The sequence below is a fragment of the Lampetra planeri genome, unplaced genomic scaffold (assembly GCF_965212315.1).
Source record: "Lampetra planeri unplaced genomic scaffold, kcLamPlan1.2.h2 scaffold_153, whole genome shotgun sequence".
Classification (NCBI taxonomy): Eukaryota; Metazoa; Chordata; class Hyperoartia; order Petromyzontiformes; family Petromyzontidae; genus Lampetra; species Lampetra planeri.
Window position 1 is genome coordinate 1 of NW_027614254.1, and position 17,273 is coordinate 17,273.

Below are 17,273 nucleotides of genomic sequence, written 5' to 3' on the forward strand. Positions count from 1 at the left end.
GTAGCCCCTCCCCCTCCGCCGCCGTAGATCCTCCCCCTCCCGCCGTAGATTCTCCCCCTCCCACCGTAGATCCTCCCCCTCCCACCGTAGCTCCTCCCCCTCCCACCGTAGCTCCTCCCCCTGCCGCCGTAGCTCCTCCCCTCCCACCGTAGCCCCTCCCCCTCCGCCGAAGCCCCTCCCCTCCCGCCTTAGCCCCCCCCTCTCACCGAAGCTCCTCCCCCTCCCGACGAAGCTCCTCCCCCTTTCACCATTGCTCCTCCCCCTTCCACCAAAGTCTCCCCCTCCCGCTAGAGACTCTTGCTATGCCGCTGCTGCTGCTGCTGCGTGGTCCAGGCGGCGTTGAGGAAGACGAGGCGCTTGTAGTTGAGGCCCAGCAAGAGGAGGTTGACGGCATAGACGGCGCCGCAGACGGCACGCAGGAGGCCCGCTGCGAGCAGCGATGTCGCCAGGTAGGCGGAGCCCAGCGCAGAACAGATGGACGTCGCAAAGAGGAGCACGGCCGCTGTTGCGCTGCTAGTCAGGCCTGCGGGGGGGGGAGGAGGGTTGTGGTGAGGTCGTGGTGAGGTCGCAAACGGGTACCCGTACCCTACACGTACCCTACCCGTAGAGTGATGTGGTACAGGAGTGAGTGAGTCCGTGAGCGAGTGTCTGCGTGCGAGTACGTGAGAGTGTGCGAGCGAGTGAATACGCGAGTGAGTGCCTGAGTGAGTGCGTGAATTGTTGAGTACGTGAGCGAGTACGTTAGTGAGTGAGCACGTCAGTGAGTACGCGAGCGAGTAGGTGAGTGTGTGAGTGCCTGAGTGAGTAGGTGAGCGAGTGAGTGCCTGAGTGAGTAGGTGAGTGCGTGAGTGCCTGAGTGAGTAGGTAAGCGAGTAGGTGAGTAGGTGAGTGAGTAGGTGAGTGCCTGAGTAGGTGAGCGAGTAGGTGAGTGCCTGAGTGAATAGGTGAGCGAGTAGGTGAGTGAGTAGGTGAGTGCATGAATACGTGAGCGAGTAGGTGAGTATGCGAGTGCCTGAGTGAGTAGGTGAGTGCGTGAGTGCCTGAGTGAGTAGGTGAGCGAGTCGGTGAGTGCGTGAGTGAGTATGCGAGTGCCTGAGCGAATAGGTGAGTGCGTGAGTGCCGGAGTGAGTAGGCGAGCGAGTAGGTGAGTAAGTACATGAGTGCGTGAGCGAGTAGCTGAGTGCGTGAGTGTACCCAGTAATAGCTGCATCAGGTAGAACAGCAGGCCTAGGATGCTGTTTGGCAGTGTGAGGATTTGCCGCTCTCCCAAGAGCAGCTCCACCAGGCCACAGCCTCTCCTCCACCTACAGCAGTAGGATCATCATCGTCGTCAGTATCCTCATCATCATCATCATCGTCGTCAGTATCCTCATCATCATCATCGTCGTCAGTATCATCATCATCATCATCATCGTCGTCAGTATCATCATCATCATCATCATCGTCGTCAGTATCCTCATCATCATCGTCGTCAGTATCCTCATCATCATCGTCGTCAGTATCCTCATCATCATCGTCGTCAGTATCCTCATCATCATCGTCATCAGTATCCTCATCATCATCGTCGTCAGTATCCTCATCATCATCGTCGTCAGTATCCTCATCATCATCGTCGTCAGTATCCTCATCATCATCGTCGTCAGTATCCTCATCATCATCGTCGCAGTATCCTCATCATCATCGTCGTCAGTATCCTCATCATCATCGTCGTCAGTATCCTCATCATCATCGTCGTCAGTATCCTCATCATCATCGTCGTCAGTATCCTCATCATCATCGTCGTCAGTATCCTCATCATCATCGTCGTCAGTATCCTCATCATCATCGTCGTCAGTATCCTCATCATCATCGTCGTCAGTATCCTCATCATCATCGTCGTCAGTATCCTCATCATCATCGTCGTCAGTATCCTCATCATCATCGTCGTCAGTATCCTCATCATCATCGTCGTCAGTATCCTCATCATCATCGTCGTCAGTATCCTCATCATCATCGTCGTCAGTATCCTCATCATCATCGTCGTCAGTATCCTCATCATCATCGTCTTCAGTATCCTCATCATCATCGTCGCCGTCAGCATCATCATCATCATCAATCATCGCCGTCAGCATCATCATCATCAATCATCGTCGTCAGCATCATCATCATCAATCATCGTCGTCAGCATCATCATCATCAATCATCGTCGTCAGCATCATCATCATCATCAATCATCGTCGTCAGCATCATCATCATCATCAATCATCGTCGTCAGCATCATCATCATCATCAATCATCGTCGTCAGCATCATCATCATCATCAATCATCGTCGTCAGCATCATCATCATCATCAATCATCGTCGTCAGCATCATCATCATCATCAATCATCGTCGTCAGCATCATCATCATCATCAATCATCGTCGTCAGCATCATCATCATCATCAATCATCGTCGTCAGCATCATCATCATCATCAATCATCGTCGTCAGCATCATCATCATCATCAATCATCGTCGTCAGCATCATCATCATCATCAATCATCGTCGTCAGCATCATCATCATCAATCATCGTCGTCAGCATCATCATCATCAATCATCGTCGTCAGCATCATCATCATCATCATCAATCATCGTCGTCAGCATCATCATCATCATCATCAATCATCGTCGTCAGCATCATCATCATCAATCATCGTCGTCAGCATCATCATCATCAATCATCGTCGTCAGCATCATCATCATCATCAATCATCGTCGTCAGCATCATCATCATCATCAATCATCGTCGTCAGCATCATCATCATCATCAATCATCGTCGTCAGCATCATCATCGTCGTCAGCATCATCATCGTCGTCAGCATCATCATCGTCGTCAGCATCATCATCGTCGTCAGTATCATCATCGTCGTCAGTATCATCATCGTCGTCAGTATCATCATCGTCGTCAGTATCATCATCGTCGTCAGTATCATCATCGTCGTCAGTATCATCATCAGTGTCAACGTCATCAGTGGGGGAGGGGCCGCAGGGAGGGGGGGTCAGAATGTGACCCCAGCTGTGTTGGCACACAAAGACAAAGCTCCCCCAGGTAGCCCCTAACAGTGCTGTAGGGGAAAGTGCTGTCAGTAGCAGCATCAGCAGCATCTATGAAGGCCGCCCACTGTGGTCACACACACAGGGGGTGGGGTGGCCAGCCCTACTCACACGCCCGGCCGCCTTTGTCTCTCCATGCACCCCCCAAGTGCTAGCGATGTGTCCCACTCATTTGAGGCCGAGTCGACCTAGGGGAGGCCCGAGACCGGTTTAGATAATCGCGATGAGTGGTGTGGATCACGAGCGGGACTCGGAACTTGGGTGGACTGAGTTTAGTGGCGCAGGGCGCTAACCACTATGCAACCGCTCCCCACACGCACACACAGAGACACACACACACAGACAGTCAAACAAACAGTCAAACGCACACGGCCACACACACACAGATAGATACAAAGACACAAAAACAACCGCCATTCGCCACTCAGTGGCGGCGACATCACCACGACGCTTGTGCCAGGCTATGTGCACCTTGAGGCTACGTGAAGTCTCGAACACCCGCTGGCAGGAGGTCACGAGGCAGACCCAGATGCCACAGGTCGACTGACTGGCTGATGCACCACCTGTGCCTCCTACTGTGCCAACTTGCTGTGCTTTAGCCACCCGGCGCTCCGCTCATTGTGAGCATCGCTCCTCCCCCCTCCGTTGTTGTTGGAGGGCGACTGCCTCCAACTGCCCAGTAGCGTCCTTCGCGAGCCTCCTCCATTGAGGCCGATATTGACACCGCTGGTACCAGTCATTGTCAAGTCCACTCAGCTCCACATCTTCCTGTACCACATCACTCCATCTCTTCTCTAGCCCGTGCCGCGCCCGTTTACCCCCCTCGAATCAGCCAAACAAAAGCTGTTTCGGCATGCGGTGGCTGGGCATGCAGGCTACATTACCCAGCCAATGCAGCTTTGCCTGCCAGAACAGCTCACCGATGGGGCTTTGTCCACATCTTGCAAGGATTTGTGAGCTCATCACACAATCCAGCTTAGTTAAACCCAGGATGGATCGTAGGCAGGCCAGCCTAAATGTTTCTAACCAGCGAAGATGTTCCATTAGAGGGGTCCACGTTTCGCAAGCGTAGAGAAGGGAGGGAAGACCTGAAGCTTCGTGCAATCTTCCACACAGCGTTACGCAACCGATGAAAAGATACTGCCGCTCGACTGATTCAGAGTGCGACCTCTGCTGTTAAACCGGAGGCGGTCATGAGCACACTGCCAAGGTATGGGAAACTCTCCACAACTGCCCTATCACCAATTGGGACTTGTGGGGGTGGAGTGTCCAATGGTACAAAATACCCAGGCAGGTGCTTAGTTTTGGTGGGGCTGACGGTAAGGCCCCACCCCCAGGTTCAGCAGCAGCACCTCCAACTCCTCCTCCGAGTGAACAGCAATCACCAGATCATCGGCATACATAACGTGGTTGAGCAATAGGGAGCCATCCCTTGACCGCACCCGGGCATCGATCAGCCTCCCATTATATCTGTACCAGATGGAAATTCCTCCGGTACAGCTATTGAAGGCTTCACGAACTACGTGGTCAAAATAGATGTTAGATAATGTGGGAGCCAGAGGACATCCCTGTCGCACCCGAAGGTGAACAGGGAATGGCTCTGACTGCCGGCCACGTAGTTTAACCCGGGCCCACTCACCATCATGAAGGTCCTTCATGATCGTGAGCAGAGGGTCAGGGACTCCAAAAGCACGAAGAACAAGGCCTACTGATGGTATCATAGGCCTTGATCAGGTCAATAACGCACACAGACACACACAGGTTGACACACACAGATAAAAAAACCCACACATGACAGGAGCTATCTTTGCACTTTGCCCGTGTCGTGGCTGCACGTGGAAGTCTGCACCACGGCCCCGTTCCCGTCACGCGATGTAAAGCTCCCAACGCTCACCAACAAACACCACAACAACCACAACAAACCACCAACAACCACAACAAAACGTAACTGCCACGCAAATTTTAGACGCAATTTAAGCTTAATTCACACACGATTTCCCAACAGATGGTACACCCACGGTCACCAAAAAAAATAACGGGACAATAACCAGACGCCTAACCCAACGAGTCGACAGCGATCAGAGTGAACGATAAAATGACTCGAATAAAATGAATACATTGTGAGCGTATCGCAATTGTAATTCACTTAACTGCAGTGGCCAGAGAAATGCATGGATGGTATTGACACTGTATCATCAACCGCCCGAGTTGAAAATAAATCTAGTAAGTATATTATATATTTTTACACATTGTACGATATAAATTATAATTATAACAAGGCCGTAACAAGTGCCACTTAACTACCACGCTAATATTAGACGCAATTTAAGCTTAATTCACACACACACACGCCAATTTCTCAACAGATGGAACTCCCAGGCATTGGAAAAAAAAATATCACGAGGAAATAACTAAACACGCCAAACCCAAAGAGTTGACAGCGATCAGAGTGAAAGATGAAATGAGCGAAATAAAAAGGCACGTATTAATACGCATCGCTGTACGGCACCCACAATTGTATTTTATAAGAGTAATTTTATCTCACGGTAGTGTTGACCAGAATGCACGAATGCATTTAGATTCTTATCGTTCAACGGGCCGAGTTAATAAACCAATACACCCAGTACGGTAATGACATTGCAGACTTAAAATTATAGGGAAATAATTTGAATAAGGCATGTTCAACACGTACGCTTATTGATATCGGACGCAATTTCTGCGCGTCTCGCACTCCCGTTTTTATCGACAGATAAAACACGCGTGCCCACCAAACAAACCCCACGACAACAACTAAAGGCGCCCGAACCAATGAGCTAACAACGACGAACGCGAAGCAAGAACGAACAAAAGTAAAAATTACAAAACACCCACCACCACCACACCACCACTAGGCCCAAAAGCAAAGCCTGCCACCTTACCTAGTCTCCGCCCCGCACTCCGCCGCAGACGCACAGCGCGCCGCCGCTGCCCTCCCGCCGCCCTCTTCCTCGGCGGTGTCATGAGGGATGCGCAAGGCGAGCAGCGAGAAGAAGACGCCGAGGAGGCAGAGAAAAACGCGAGCGGTCTTGTCCCAGACGGGTACACGGACGCCGCTGGCTAACGTGGGCGCCGCCATTGTCGTCCGGATCGATTCCCGGATCGTCGTCGATGGCGTCGTCAAGGGGCGGCTTTATGCTGGAGCGGTTGGGGGGGGCGATTCGATTTGGATAGTCGTTGAATAAAGATTCGATTCCTCTGATGGTGACCGCCCCCACTTCCGCCACGCCCCCGCCAACTCAAACACTGCCCCTCCCTCTGTGAGACTCAGTGATTAACACCGAACTCTATGGGAGCCTTAATCTGGCTCTTTGAGCCTCAGTGATTAACACTGAACCCTATGGGAGCCTTAATCTGGCTCTGTGAGGCTCAGTAATTAACACAGAACCCTATGGGAGCCTTAGTCTGGCGCTGTGAGCCTCAGTGATTAACACTGAACCCTATGGGAGCCTTAGTCTGGCTCTATAAGCCTCAGTGATTAACACTGAACCCTATGGGAGCCTTAATCTGGCTCTGTGAGGCTCAGTGATAAACACAGAACCCTATGGGAGCCTAAGTCTGGCTCTGTAAGCCTCAGTGATTAACATGAACCCTAGGGAGCCTTCGTCTGGCTCTGAAAGCCTCAGTGATTAAGACTGAACCCTATGTGAGCCTTAATCTGGCTCTGTGGGGCTCAGTGATTAACACTGAACCCTATGGGAGCCTTAGTCTGGCTCTGTGAGTCTCAGTGATTAACACCGAACCCTATGGGAGCCTTAGTCTGGCTCTGTAAGCCTAAGTGATTGACACTGAACCCTATGGGAGCCTTAATCTGGCTCTGTGAGGCTCAGTGATTAACACTGAACCCTATGGGAGCCTTAGTCTGGCTCTGTAAGCCTAAGTGATTAACACTGAACCCTATGGGAGCCTTAGTCTGGCGCTGTGAGCCTCAGTGATTAACACTGAACCCTATGGGAGCCTTAGTCTGGCTCTGTAAGCCTAAGTGATTAACACTGAACCCTATGGGAGCCTTAATCTGGCTCTGTGAGGCTCAGTGATTAACACTGAACCCTATGGGAGCCTTAGTATGGCTCTGAAAGCCTCAGTGATTAACACTGAACCCGGTGGGAGCCTAAGTCTGGCTCTGTGAACCTCAGTGATCAACACTGAACCCTATGGGAGCCTTAGTCTGGCTCTGAGCCTCAATGATTAACACTGAACCCGATGGGAGCCTTAGTATGGCTCTGTGAGCCTCAGCGATTAACACTGAACCCTATGGGAGCCTTTGTCTGGCTCTGTGAGTCTCAGTGATTAATACTGAACCCTATGGGAGCCTTAGTCTTGCTCTGTGAGTCTCAATGATTAACACTGAACACGATGGGAGCCTGAGTCTGGCTCTGTGAGACTCAGTGATTAACACTGAACCCTATGGGAGCCTTAGTCTGGCGCTGTGAGCCTCAGTGATTAACACTGAACCCTATGGGAGCCTTAGTCTGGCTCTATAAGCCTCAGTGATTAACACTGAACCCTATGGGAGCCTTAATCTGGCTCTGTGAGGCTCAGTGATAAACACAGAACCCTATGGGAGCCTAAGTCTGGCTCTGTAAGCCTCAGTGATTAACATGAACCCTAGGGAGCCTTCGTCTGGCTCTGAAAGCCTCAGTGATTAAGACTGAACCCTATGTGAGCCTTAATCTGGCTCTGTGGGGCTCAGTGATTAACACTGAACCCTATGGGAGCCTTAGTCTGGCTCTGTGAGTCTCAGTGATTAACACCGAACCCTATGGGAGCCTTAGTCTGGCTCTGTAAGCCTAAGTGATTGACACTGAACCCTATGGGAGCCTTAATCTGGCTCTGTGAGGCTCAGTGATTAACACTGAACCCTATGGGAGCCTTAGTCTGGCTCTGTAAGCCTAAGTGATTAACACTGAACCCTATGGGAGCCTTAGTCTGGCGCTGTGAGCCTCAGTGATTAACACTGAACCCTATGGGAGCCTTAGTCTGGCTCTGTAAGCCTAAGTGATTAACACTGAACCCTATGGGAGCCTTAATCTGGCTCTGTGAGGCTCAGTGATTAACACTGAACCCTATGGGAGCCTTAGTATGGCTCTGAAAGCCTCAGTGATTAACACTGAACCCGGTGGGAGCCTAAGTCTGGCTCTGTGAACCTCAGTGATCAACACTGAACCCTATGGGAGCCTTAGTCTGGCTCTGAGCCTCAATGATTAACACTGAACCCGATGGGAGCCTTAGTATGGCTCTGTGAGCCTCAGCGATTAACACTGAACCCTATGGGAGCCTTTGTCTGGCTCTGTGAGTCTCAGTGATTAATACTGAACCCTATGGGAGCCTTAGTCTTGCTCTGTGAGTCTCAATGATTAACACTGAACACGATGGGAGCCTGAGTCTGGCTCTGTGAGACTCAGTGATTAACACTGAACCCTATGGGAGCCTTTGTCTGGCTCTGTAAGCCTCAGTGATTAACACTGACCCATATGGGAGCCTATGTCTGGCCCTGTGAGCCTCAGTGATTAACACTGAACCCGATGGGAGCCTGAGTCTGGCTCTGTGAGCCTCAGTGATTAACACTGAACCCGATGGGAGCCTTTGTCTGGCTCTGTGAGTCTCAGTGATTAACACTGAACCCTATGGGAGCCTTAGTCTGGCTCTGTGAGTCTCAATGATTAACACTGAACCCGATGGGAGCCTTCGTCTGGCCCTGTGAGCCTCAGTGATTAACACTGAACCCGATGGGAGCCTTTGTCTGGCTCTGTGAGTCTCAGTGATTAACACAGAACCTTATGGGAGCCTTAGTCTGGCGCTGTGAGTCTCAATGATTAACACTGAACCCGATGGGTGCCTGAGTCTGGCTCTGTGAGACTCAGTGATTAACACTGAACCCTATGGGAGCCTTTGTCTGGCTCTGTAAGCCTCAGTGATTAACACTGAACCCTATGGGAGCCTTAGTCTGGTTCTGTGAGCCTCAGTGATTAACACTGAACCCGATGGGAGCCTGAGTCTGGCTCTGTAAACCTCAGTGATCAACACTGAACCCTATGGGAGCCTTAGTCTGGCTCTGAGCCTCAATGATTAACACTGAACCCGATGGGAGCCTTAGTTTGGCTCTGTGAGACTCAGTGATTAACACTGAACCCTATGGGAGCCTTTGTCTGGCTCTGTAAGCCTCAGTAATTAACACTGAACCCTATGGGAGCCTTAGTCTGGCTCTGTGAGTCTCAATGATTAACACTGAACCCGATGGGAGCCTGAGTATTGCTCTGTGAGACTCAGTGATTAACACTGAACCCTATGGGAGCCTTTGTCTGGCTCTGTAAGCCTCAGTGATTAACACAGACCCCTACGGGAGCCTTCGTCTGGCCCTGTGAGCCTCAGTGATTAACAGTGAACCCGATGGGAGCCTGAGTCTTGCTCTGTGAGCCTCAGTGATTAACAATGAACCCTATGGGAGCCTTTGTCTGGCTCTGTAAGCCTCAACGATTCCCACTGAACCCTGTGGGAGCCTAAGTCTGAGTCTGTGAACCTCAGTGATCAACACTGAACCCTATGGGAGCCTTAGTCTGGCTCTGTGAGCCTCAATGATTAACAATGAACCCTATGGGATCCTTAGCCCGCTCTGTGAGCCTCAGTGATTAATACTGAACCCGATGGATGCGAGCCAGTGACATGCCGTGAGGTCAGTGGCTGGGGAGGCACCGGGGGCGTGGCCTCACCGAGGGGGGGCGTGTCCGACACGCCCCCCCTCGGTGTGGCAGATGTGATAGTTGCCTCCCATGGTGCTTTTTCATTGCAATTTTATGACGAGACCAGCGAGCCTACATATCTTTATACATATACGTGAATAAGTTACCTGGAGTATGGAAGGCGAGGACATGTAATGAAGGGGTCTACAAACATTCCATTGGTGACATGCTGAGATAGTAACAGGCACGCCCTTACTGCCCGCATTCCATCCAGTGTCTGAGGGGTTGCGCAATCAGAGGGGAGGCTGAATGCGTCGCTGCCTCACCTCTCGTCTTTCCCTGTACTTGCAGCGAAGCTCCGCACATTTGGCCATTTTGACTATAAATAAATAATTAAGAAAAAACCTTTTTATAAACACGCTTTTATGAAATGTACTAGTAATGGCAGAACTCCACGACTCCAGGAAGTGGCCCCGAAGGTTGCTATAACGTAAGGGACGATGGACAATTACAGCCAACGTCAGTTGACCGTGGGGACAATTAGACCCAAGCCGAAACATAACATGGAAAAAAGATTGTTAAAATTTGTTTTTTTATGATAGAATATAGTATTGTCATCAGTATGGCATAAGTACAGTGAGGGAAAAAAGTATTTGATCCCCTGCTGATTTTGTGCGTTTGCCCACCGTGGACAATTAGACCCAAGCCGAAACATAACATATGAAAAAGAATGTTTACAAATATATACACATTCATAAAAAAAGTATTTAATTAAGTAGAACCAACGTGACTTTACCGAAAAAAACAAAGAGTATGAATCCTTGCAGTCACGAAAGCTTAAAATCTAGAATTAAGCAGAACGTTTTGTCTATACTCTATATGTATTTAAAGTTGTGCATTTTGATGTGACGTCACATTTCTCAAACCCCCGCCCCCCTGGTCTCCTTTTTAATAAATCTTTTCTCCTACAACATCAGAGTGCAGCGCCACATTAAATACGCACTACAATGACAATAGTTTAAAGCGATTTGAAGCGTGTTTTATATATTTGGGGGGGGGCAGAGCTTTGTGACGTCATATTTGAGGGGGTCTGACTTTTTGTGACGCTCTGTGACGAAGGGGGGAGGGGGGTCAAAAATCGGCCAAAATAACGTGACGTCATTTATGAACGGCCCTAATACGCAAAACTGGAACTCTGACCCCTGTTCTCTGACGTCACCACCAAGCATTACCTCATCGGTGTGAAACGCCTCGGGGGGGCGGTAAGCCTCGCTAGTGACGTCATGTCACCCCTGCTTGGTCACCGCCAATATCTGTTCCGGTACAATCCTTATTTGGGCAAAGCTACGCCCAGTGACTGGCGGCTCGTTAACATAATCTAGGATCTAAGCTTTGGTGACTGCAGGAATTGCTCATTGGTTATTTCGGTAAAGAAATTAAATAAAAAATAAAATTAACATAATATATTCGTTAAAAGCACTCGCGAGTTTGTTTTTTATTGCGACGGGTTCAGCACCCACGCCCCATCATCCCTCGACGCGTGACTTTACCGAAAGAGCCAATGAGTGTACAACGAGTTGAGTCATTCCTGCAGTTGACGAAAGCTTCAATTCTCGAATAAGTTATTCAGTTACCCAGCCCCGCTCGTTGGGGGCGTGTCTTGTACCCCGGAAGTGAATATTACGTCACATCCTGCTGCCGCCATAACGGAGCGATGTAACGAGAAGCTGCCGATGACATCCGAGGTGAGAGATTTTCATCGTGGTGGTGGTGGTTGTTGTGGTTGTTGTTGTTGTTTACCCAGGTAGAGCCTCTCTCTCGTAGGGATGTCAATTTAGTCGCAGCGAGTATGGGAATCCATGTCCAGGTTGGGACATTACAACGTGGGGCCTATCCACGCGGGGCCTCGCCTCCTGCCCTCGCCTGAAGGCCTTTGCTTGAATTCTCTCGCTTCAACTTGATCTGGAAGCTTTCGTGACGGTAGCAGAAATAAAATAAATGAAGAAACAACCAATTTAATTTAGTTTTATCATTTATTTTAGTTGTTTTTTCATAATATTTTTTATAATACAAATTCTTTTTTTCATAAAAAATGAAAAAACAACCAAATGTATTTTTTTTTAGAGATATACACATAGGCACACAGAGAGATAAAACAGACAGAGAGGCACACGTAAATTTCGATTTAAAGCTTTCGTGACTGCAGGGATTCATCTTCTTGGTTCTTTCGGTAAAGTCACGTAGAAGGGAAGTAATAAAACGAACCTGAGGACGGCTGCTTGCGTTGTGGCCGAAACGTCGTGAGAATTATTTTATTATGTTTTGTTTTTATTATTTTATTACTTCCCTTCTACGTGACTTTACCGAAAGAACCAAGAAGAGGCACACATAGGCACACTGAGAGAGACACAGAGGCACACAGAGAGAGAGAGAGACACAGAGAGAGATGACACAGACAGAGAGATACACACATAGGCACACAGACACAGAGAGACACGTAGGCACACACAGAAACAACACCTCTGTGACAAGGCCTTAAATAGAGAGAGAAGGGGGCTGAGAGAGAGGGGGGGTAGAGAAATGAGCATGGCAATGAGAGATTTGGAGCTTTCGTGACTGCAGGAAATACTACAACACGAGGACACTTTTGGTTTTTATTTTATGTAACCAGGCCAAGCCCGCTTGAGCTGCTATACCGCTCTTATGATCGTGAGTGCAGGAATCCATACTCTTTGGTTCTTTCGGTAGAGTCACATAGGTAGAAAATAAAATAAATCACGACGTTTCGGGCGCAACACAAGCGTCCGCTCTTGTTTTCAGAAGCGACCTGCCCACACAACAAAGGTGGGCTTTGTTAACGTGTGGAAATGACTATCGGTCAAAGGCTCTAAACGGGTGCTGATGTTCACTCTTAAATGTTTAGGGGCATCCGGAGGAAAATCCACGCCACCACGGAGAGAGAGGGAGACACGCAAACTCGGTTATGTTGATTTCATCCTCAATTATTTGGTGGAGTGAGGAAGCTATGAAAACGTTTTGGTTTAGCCATGTTTGTTTGTGGTAGTACAGAGTTAGCCTGATAACTTTAATCTAAATTGTCTTATGGTTGTTTTTGTTGACTTGCATCCCACTGGGATTTTTGCACACAGCGTTGAAATACAGTGTTTTTTCTGCTGTTTTTAACTGGATTTTTCTGTTGCGTGTAGTCACTTTAAGATGTTTCTTGTTCATGTTTTTGTTTGTTGCAGTTGCCCCCGAGTCAAGAGCCGCATGGCTCACGGGGTTAGCTATATATAAAAGGGAAATTTGTGAATGTGTCTGTTCTAAATGTTTAGCATACGTTCCGACATGCAACAAACTTTAAATTTGGCATGTGGGTAGCTTCCAGATTGTACACAATGCAAAAAGTATAAAAATTGACTTTTGCATTTGGGGGAGGGGGGGGGGCGCAATAATGGATATATTTTGCACGGCAAGTGAACGGTGACCTCACGTCTGTGATGTCACCCGCATGCGGCAGCGTCTGCTGACGTCACGCACCCCCCACCCTCCGCGAAGGCCGTGGATTCTTTAAAGACAAGAATCCAAGTCTCGGGCGAAGCCATGAAGTAAAGCTAAGACCTAACAAATGAAACTGAAACATTAATACTGAGCAGATGAAGGTGTGTGGCCAGGCATGGTTCTGGAGACGCCACTACCTGTTTAACACGGCAGTGTGTGGCAGTGTCAAGTTTGTGTTTGCAGTAAAGTCTATTAACTCTAATGAACACGGAGGTTATATGAAAACAATGGTTTCTTTTTTGTTTTCATCTGCAACTCTTTATGATAATGGAAGCAGTCAGGAAATTGACACAGCACACATGCAGCTGACGTTAGGTCTGTTCATCCCAGCATTCAAGGAAATCTGAGCCTGGCTTCACACCTCTTAAGTTGCGATTGAACATGAATTTATGCATAACACAAGTAGTAGTATTTTCAACATCCTTTGCTATGTCAGCTGAATTTAGCTCTTATAAATATTCATTTTGTAGCCAGACAGCCAAAATTGTGTGCTTGGAGTTTTGGGTTAACATTCATTTTGAAGATATGAGGGCTTCCAGGAATGTGTATGACCATTTGCCCTCTCATTGTGCTCCATAACAGCCCGTGTGATGAATTTGGGAAACTTTTTAACTCTCATGAATATATGAATACCTATAGACATGTTAGTCATGTGTGACTGTGTTTATATATACTCTTAGGTTCTTTCGGTAAAGTCACGTAGGTAGAAATAAATGAAGTAATATTTTTTTAAACACGCTTTTATGAAATGTACTACTAGTAGTGGAAAAACTCCACGACTCCAGGGAGTGGCCCCGAGGCTTGCCGTAACATAAGCGACCGTGCTCAATTATAGCCAACGTCAGTTTACCGTGGACAATTAGACCCAAGCTGAAACATAACATGTAAAAAATATTGTTTAAAAGAAAATGTTAATGATAGGTTAAAATGGAGTTACAAGATTTGAGGATACAACAATGACAACAACAACAGACAGAGTGAGTTAAATGAAAGCGTGTATTAAAATAAATCACAGCAGACATATCAGCTATCGCGATTTCACCCGAAGACGAACGCTTGTGTTGCATTCGAAACATCGTCATTTATATTATTTTTACCTACGTGACTTTACCGAAAGAACCATAGAGTATGTATTCATGCAGTCATGAAAGCTTCAAATCAAGATTGTGTACATATATGCGTATATTCATTCTTCTGTGCCTTGATACTGACTTGTAGATGGTATTTTCTGTCTGCAGCTGTCGCTTCAAAGACACCAAAGAACACACACAGGAGAGAAACCCTTCAAGTGCAGTGTGTGTGGGAAGGCATTTTAACAGTCATCTGATCTTGCAAAACACCAGAGAACACACACAGGAGAGAAACCCTTCAAGTGCAGTGTGTGTGGGAAGGCATTTTCACAGTCGCCTAATCTTGCAAAACACCAGAGAACACACACACGAGTGAAACTTTTCAAGTGCAGTGTGTGTGGAATGGCGTTTGCAGGTCCAGAAAATTGTCAAATACACCAGAGAACACACACAGGAGAGAAACCCTTCAAGTGCAGTGTGTGTGGGAAGGCATTTTCACAGTCATCTGATCTTGCAATACACCAGAGAACACACACAGGAGAGAAACCCTTGAAGTGCAGTGTGTGTCGGAAGGCATTTTCACAGTCACATAATCTTGCACGACACCAGAGAACACACACAGGAGAGAAACTCTTAAAGTGCAGTGTGTGTGGGAAGGCATTTTCACAGTGGGATCTTGCAAAACACCATGTAACACACACAAGAGAAAAACCCTTCAATTGCAGTGTGTGTGGGAAGGCATTTTCAAAGTCACGTGATCTTGCAACACACCATAGAACACACACAGGAGAGAAACCCTTCAAGTGCAGTGTGTGTGGGAAGGCATTTTCACAGTCGCCTAATCTTGCAAAACACCAGAGAACACAGAAGCATCAGAAAATCCACAAGGAGTTGAGTCTGAAATCAGCTTGTGAAAGTCAAAGTGCCGTAAGGAGCCCATCCCTCATGAAACAAGTACCGGAAGAAAATCCCAGCTTGGGCACTTTTAAAGGTATCAAGGTGGAATTTGAAGAGGTGATTGTGAAATGTGAAGAGGTGATTGAGAAATGTGAAGAGGTGACGGTGAAGAGCAAAGAAGTGAAGGTAAAATGTGAAGATGAAGATTCGACTCCAAAATGGGACCTTCACATCGATGGAGACAACGTGAAGCAGGAAGGAAATTCTGACTGTGAGGCAGAGCGAGGCAACTCACAGCAGTTTGTGGAAGTGGAGGTGTGGGTGGACTTCCTAGACAATACAAAGTCAAATGGAGATCCGTTAGATGTGTAAGCTTGAGACGATGTCACTCCCGATAGATGCACCTTTGTCACAGGCCTTTAATAAAAATAATGTGAAGTAGAACATTGAAATCCTAGGTTCAACCTGCAGGGTATAGTTGGGTAGACATCTCACCAGGAGCCTCAGTGATTCACACTGAACCCTATTTCAGCCTTCATCTGGCTCTGTGAGCCTTAGTGATTCACACTGAAGCCTATTGGAGCCTTAGTCTGGCCCTGTGAGCCTCAGTGATTCACACTGAAGCCTATAGGAGCCTTAGTCTGGCTTTGTGAGCCTCGGTAATTAACACTGAACGTGATGGATGGGAGCCAGTGACATGGGGTGAGGTCAGTGGCTGGGGAGGCACCGGGGGCGTGGCCTCACCAAGGGGGGGTGTGTCTGACACGCCCCCCCTCACTGAGGCAGATGTGATAGCTGCCTCCCCTGGTGCTTTTTCATTGCAGTTTCATGACGAGACCAGCGAGCCTACGTATCTTTATACACATACAGTAGAACCTCTGGTCACGAACGCTTCTGACCACGACCAAATTGGGTTCCAACCAAAACATTTACAACATTTTTGAATCTGGTCACGAACATAAACTCTGGTGACGATCAAACACGGCCGGGGCCAATTTCCCCTTCCGCGCCATTTTTGTTGTTGAATTACACAAAGCGTAACAGTTATGTATATCACTTTTGCTATATAAAATTCCTAGTAAGATATACATTTTGTGAGTGTAGTCATACCCCTCCCCCCTCATTCAAGCCATAATTTAGAGAGCGAAAGCGCTGAGTACGTAAATCGCTAACATAACCCGTTAATCTCTTCTCGCATCATTCATATGATGCGGTGAAGTAAACATTCATACGATATTACGGTGAATGCTTCCAAAAACAATACTGTACCCAAATATTACTGTTAACTTACTTTCAATACAAATGTTATGCGAGCGTAAATGGGAAGGCCGGATGTGACGATCCGAGAGGGAGGAGTCAGGGTCACGTGGGTGAGAGGTTATAGGAGGGACCCCGGAAGAGATATGGGCAGTCGAGGGAGTGAAGAGGCGAGACCACGTTGGGTGGCCGCCGTGCCATCAGCCGCGAGGCTGATAGGGCTTGGCACCCCGCCAGCTAGCGGTGTGCGGAGAGAGAGCGGAGTGTGCAGGGCGCACAGGGCGTGCGAGGTTGCACGGGGCTAGCAGAGTGGCTAGCGGGACCTTGCGGGTAGCACGGGGCTAGCGGAGGGCTAGCGGAGCATGCGAGGTTGCACGGGCAGCAGAGTGGCTGCAGAGTGTGCGGGAGCACACGGAGCAGCGGGGTGCCTGCAGAGTGCGTGGGGCGCGAGGAGAGACGACGCTGGGCCGAGGAGGAGGCCAGCGGGGTGCGCAGGAGAAGAATATAAATAAAGGACCAACGAAGAGTAACATCGTGTGAAGGAGTCCTTTATTACATTGGAGTCAGAAGTGGACTTTTTCAAGGCTAAATAACATCGAGGAAGAGGGCCGAGAACTTGAAAAAGTGTGACCCACTTGTTACGTCTTTCGACGACGAAGGAACGGCCGCCGGCGCACGTCCTCCAGCGGCCACGT

At 48.5% G+C, this 17,273-nt stretch overlaps 1 protein-coding gene and 1 pseudogene across 2 annotated transcripts in view; one reads left to right on the plus strand and one right to left on the minus strand.

The window, feature by feature from the left end:
• Positions 1-241: 241 nt before the first annotated feature.
• On the minus strand, positions 242-6,206 carry LOC144739492 (vitamin K epoxide reductase complex subunit 1-like protein 1). Its single transcript, XM_078622438.1, has 3 exons — positions 5,996-6,206; positions 1,195-1,304; positions 242-523 (listed from the first exon to the last, which is right to left on the minus strand). Exons 1-3 carry the CDS (start codon positions 6,190-6,192, stop codon positions 288-290), a joined length of 543 nt encoding a protein of 180 aa, XP_078478564.1. The 5' UTR covers positions 6,193-6,206; the 3' UTR covers positions 242-287.
• A 5,098-nt stretch (positions 6,207-11,304) lies between these two features.
• Positions 11,305-17,273, plus strand: part of LOC144739489 (uncharacterized) — a 36,174-nt pseudogene continuing 30,205 nt past the window's right edge. Inside the window, exons 1-2 of the transcript XR_013589442.1 lie at positions 11,305-11,538; positions 14,593-15,690. The product of XR_013589442.1 is annotated as an uncharacterized LOC144739489 (transcript). The remainder of the gene's footprint in view (positions 11,539-14,592; positions 15,691-17,273) is intronic.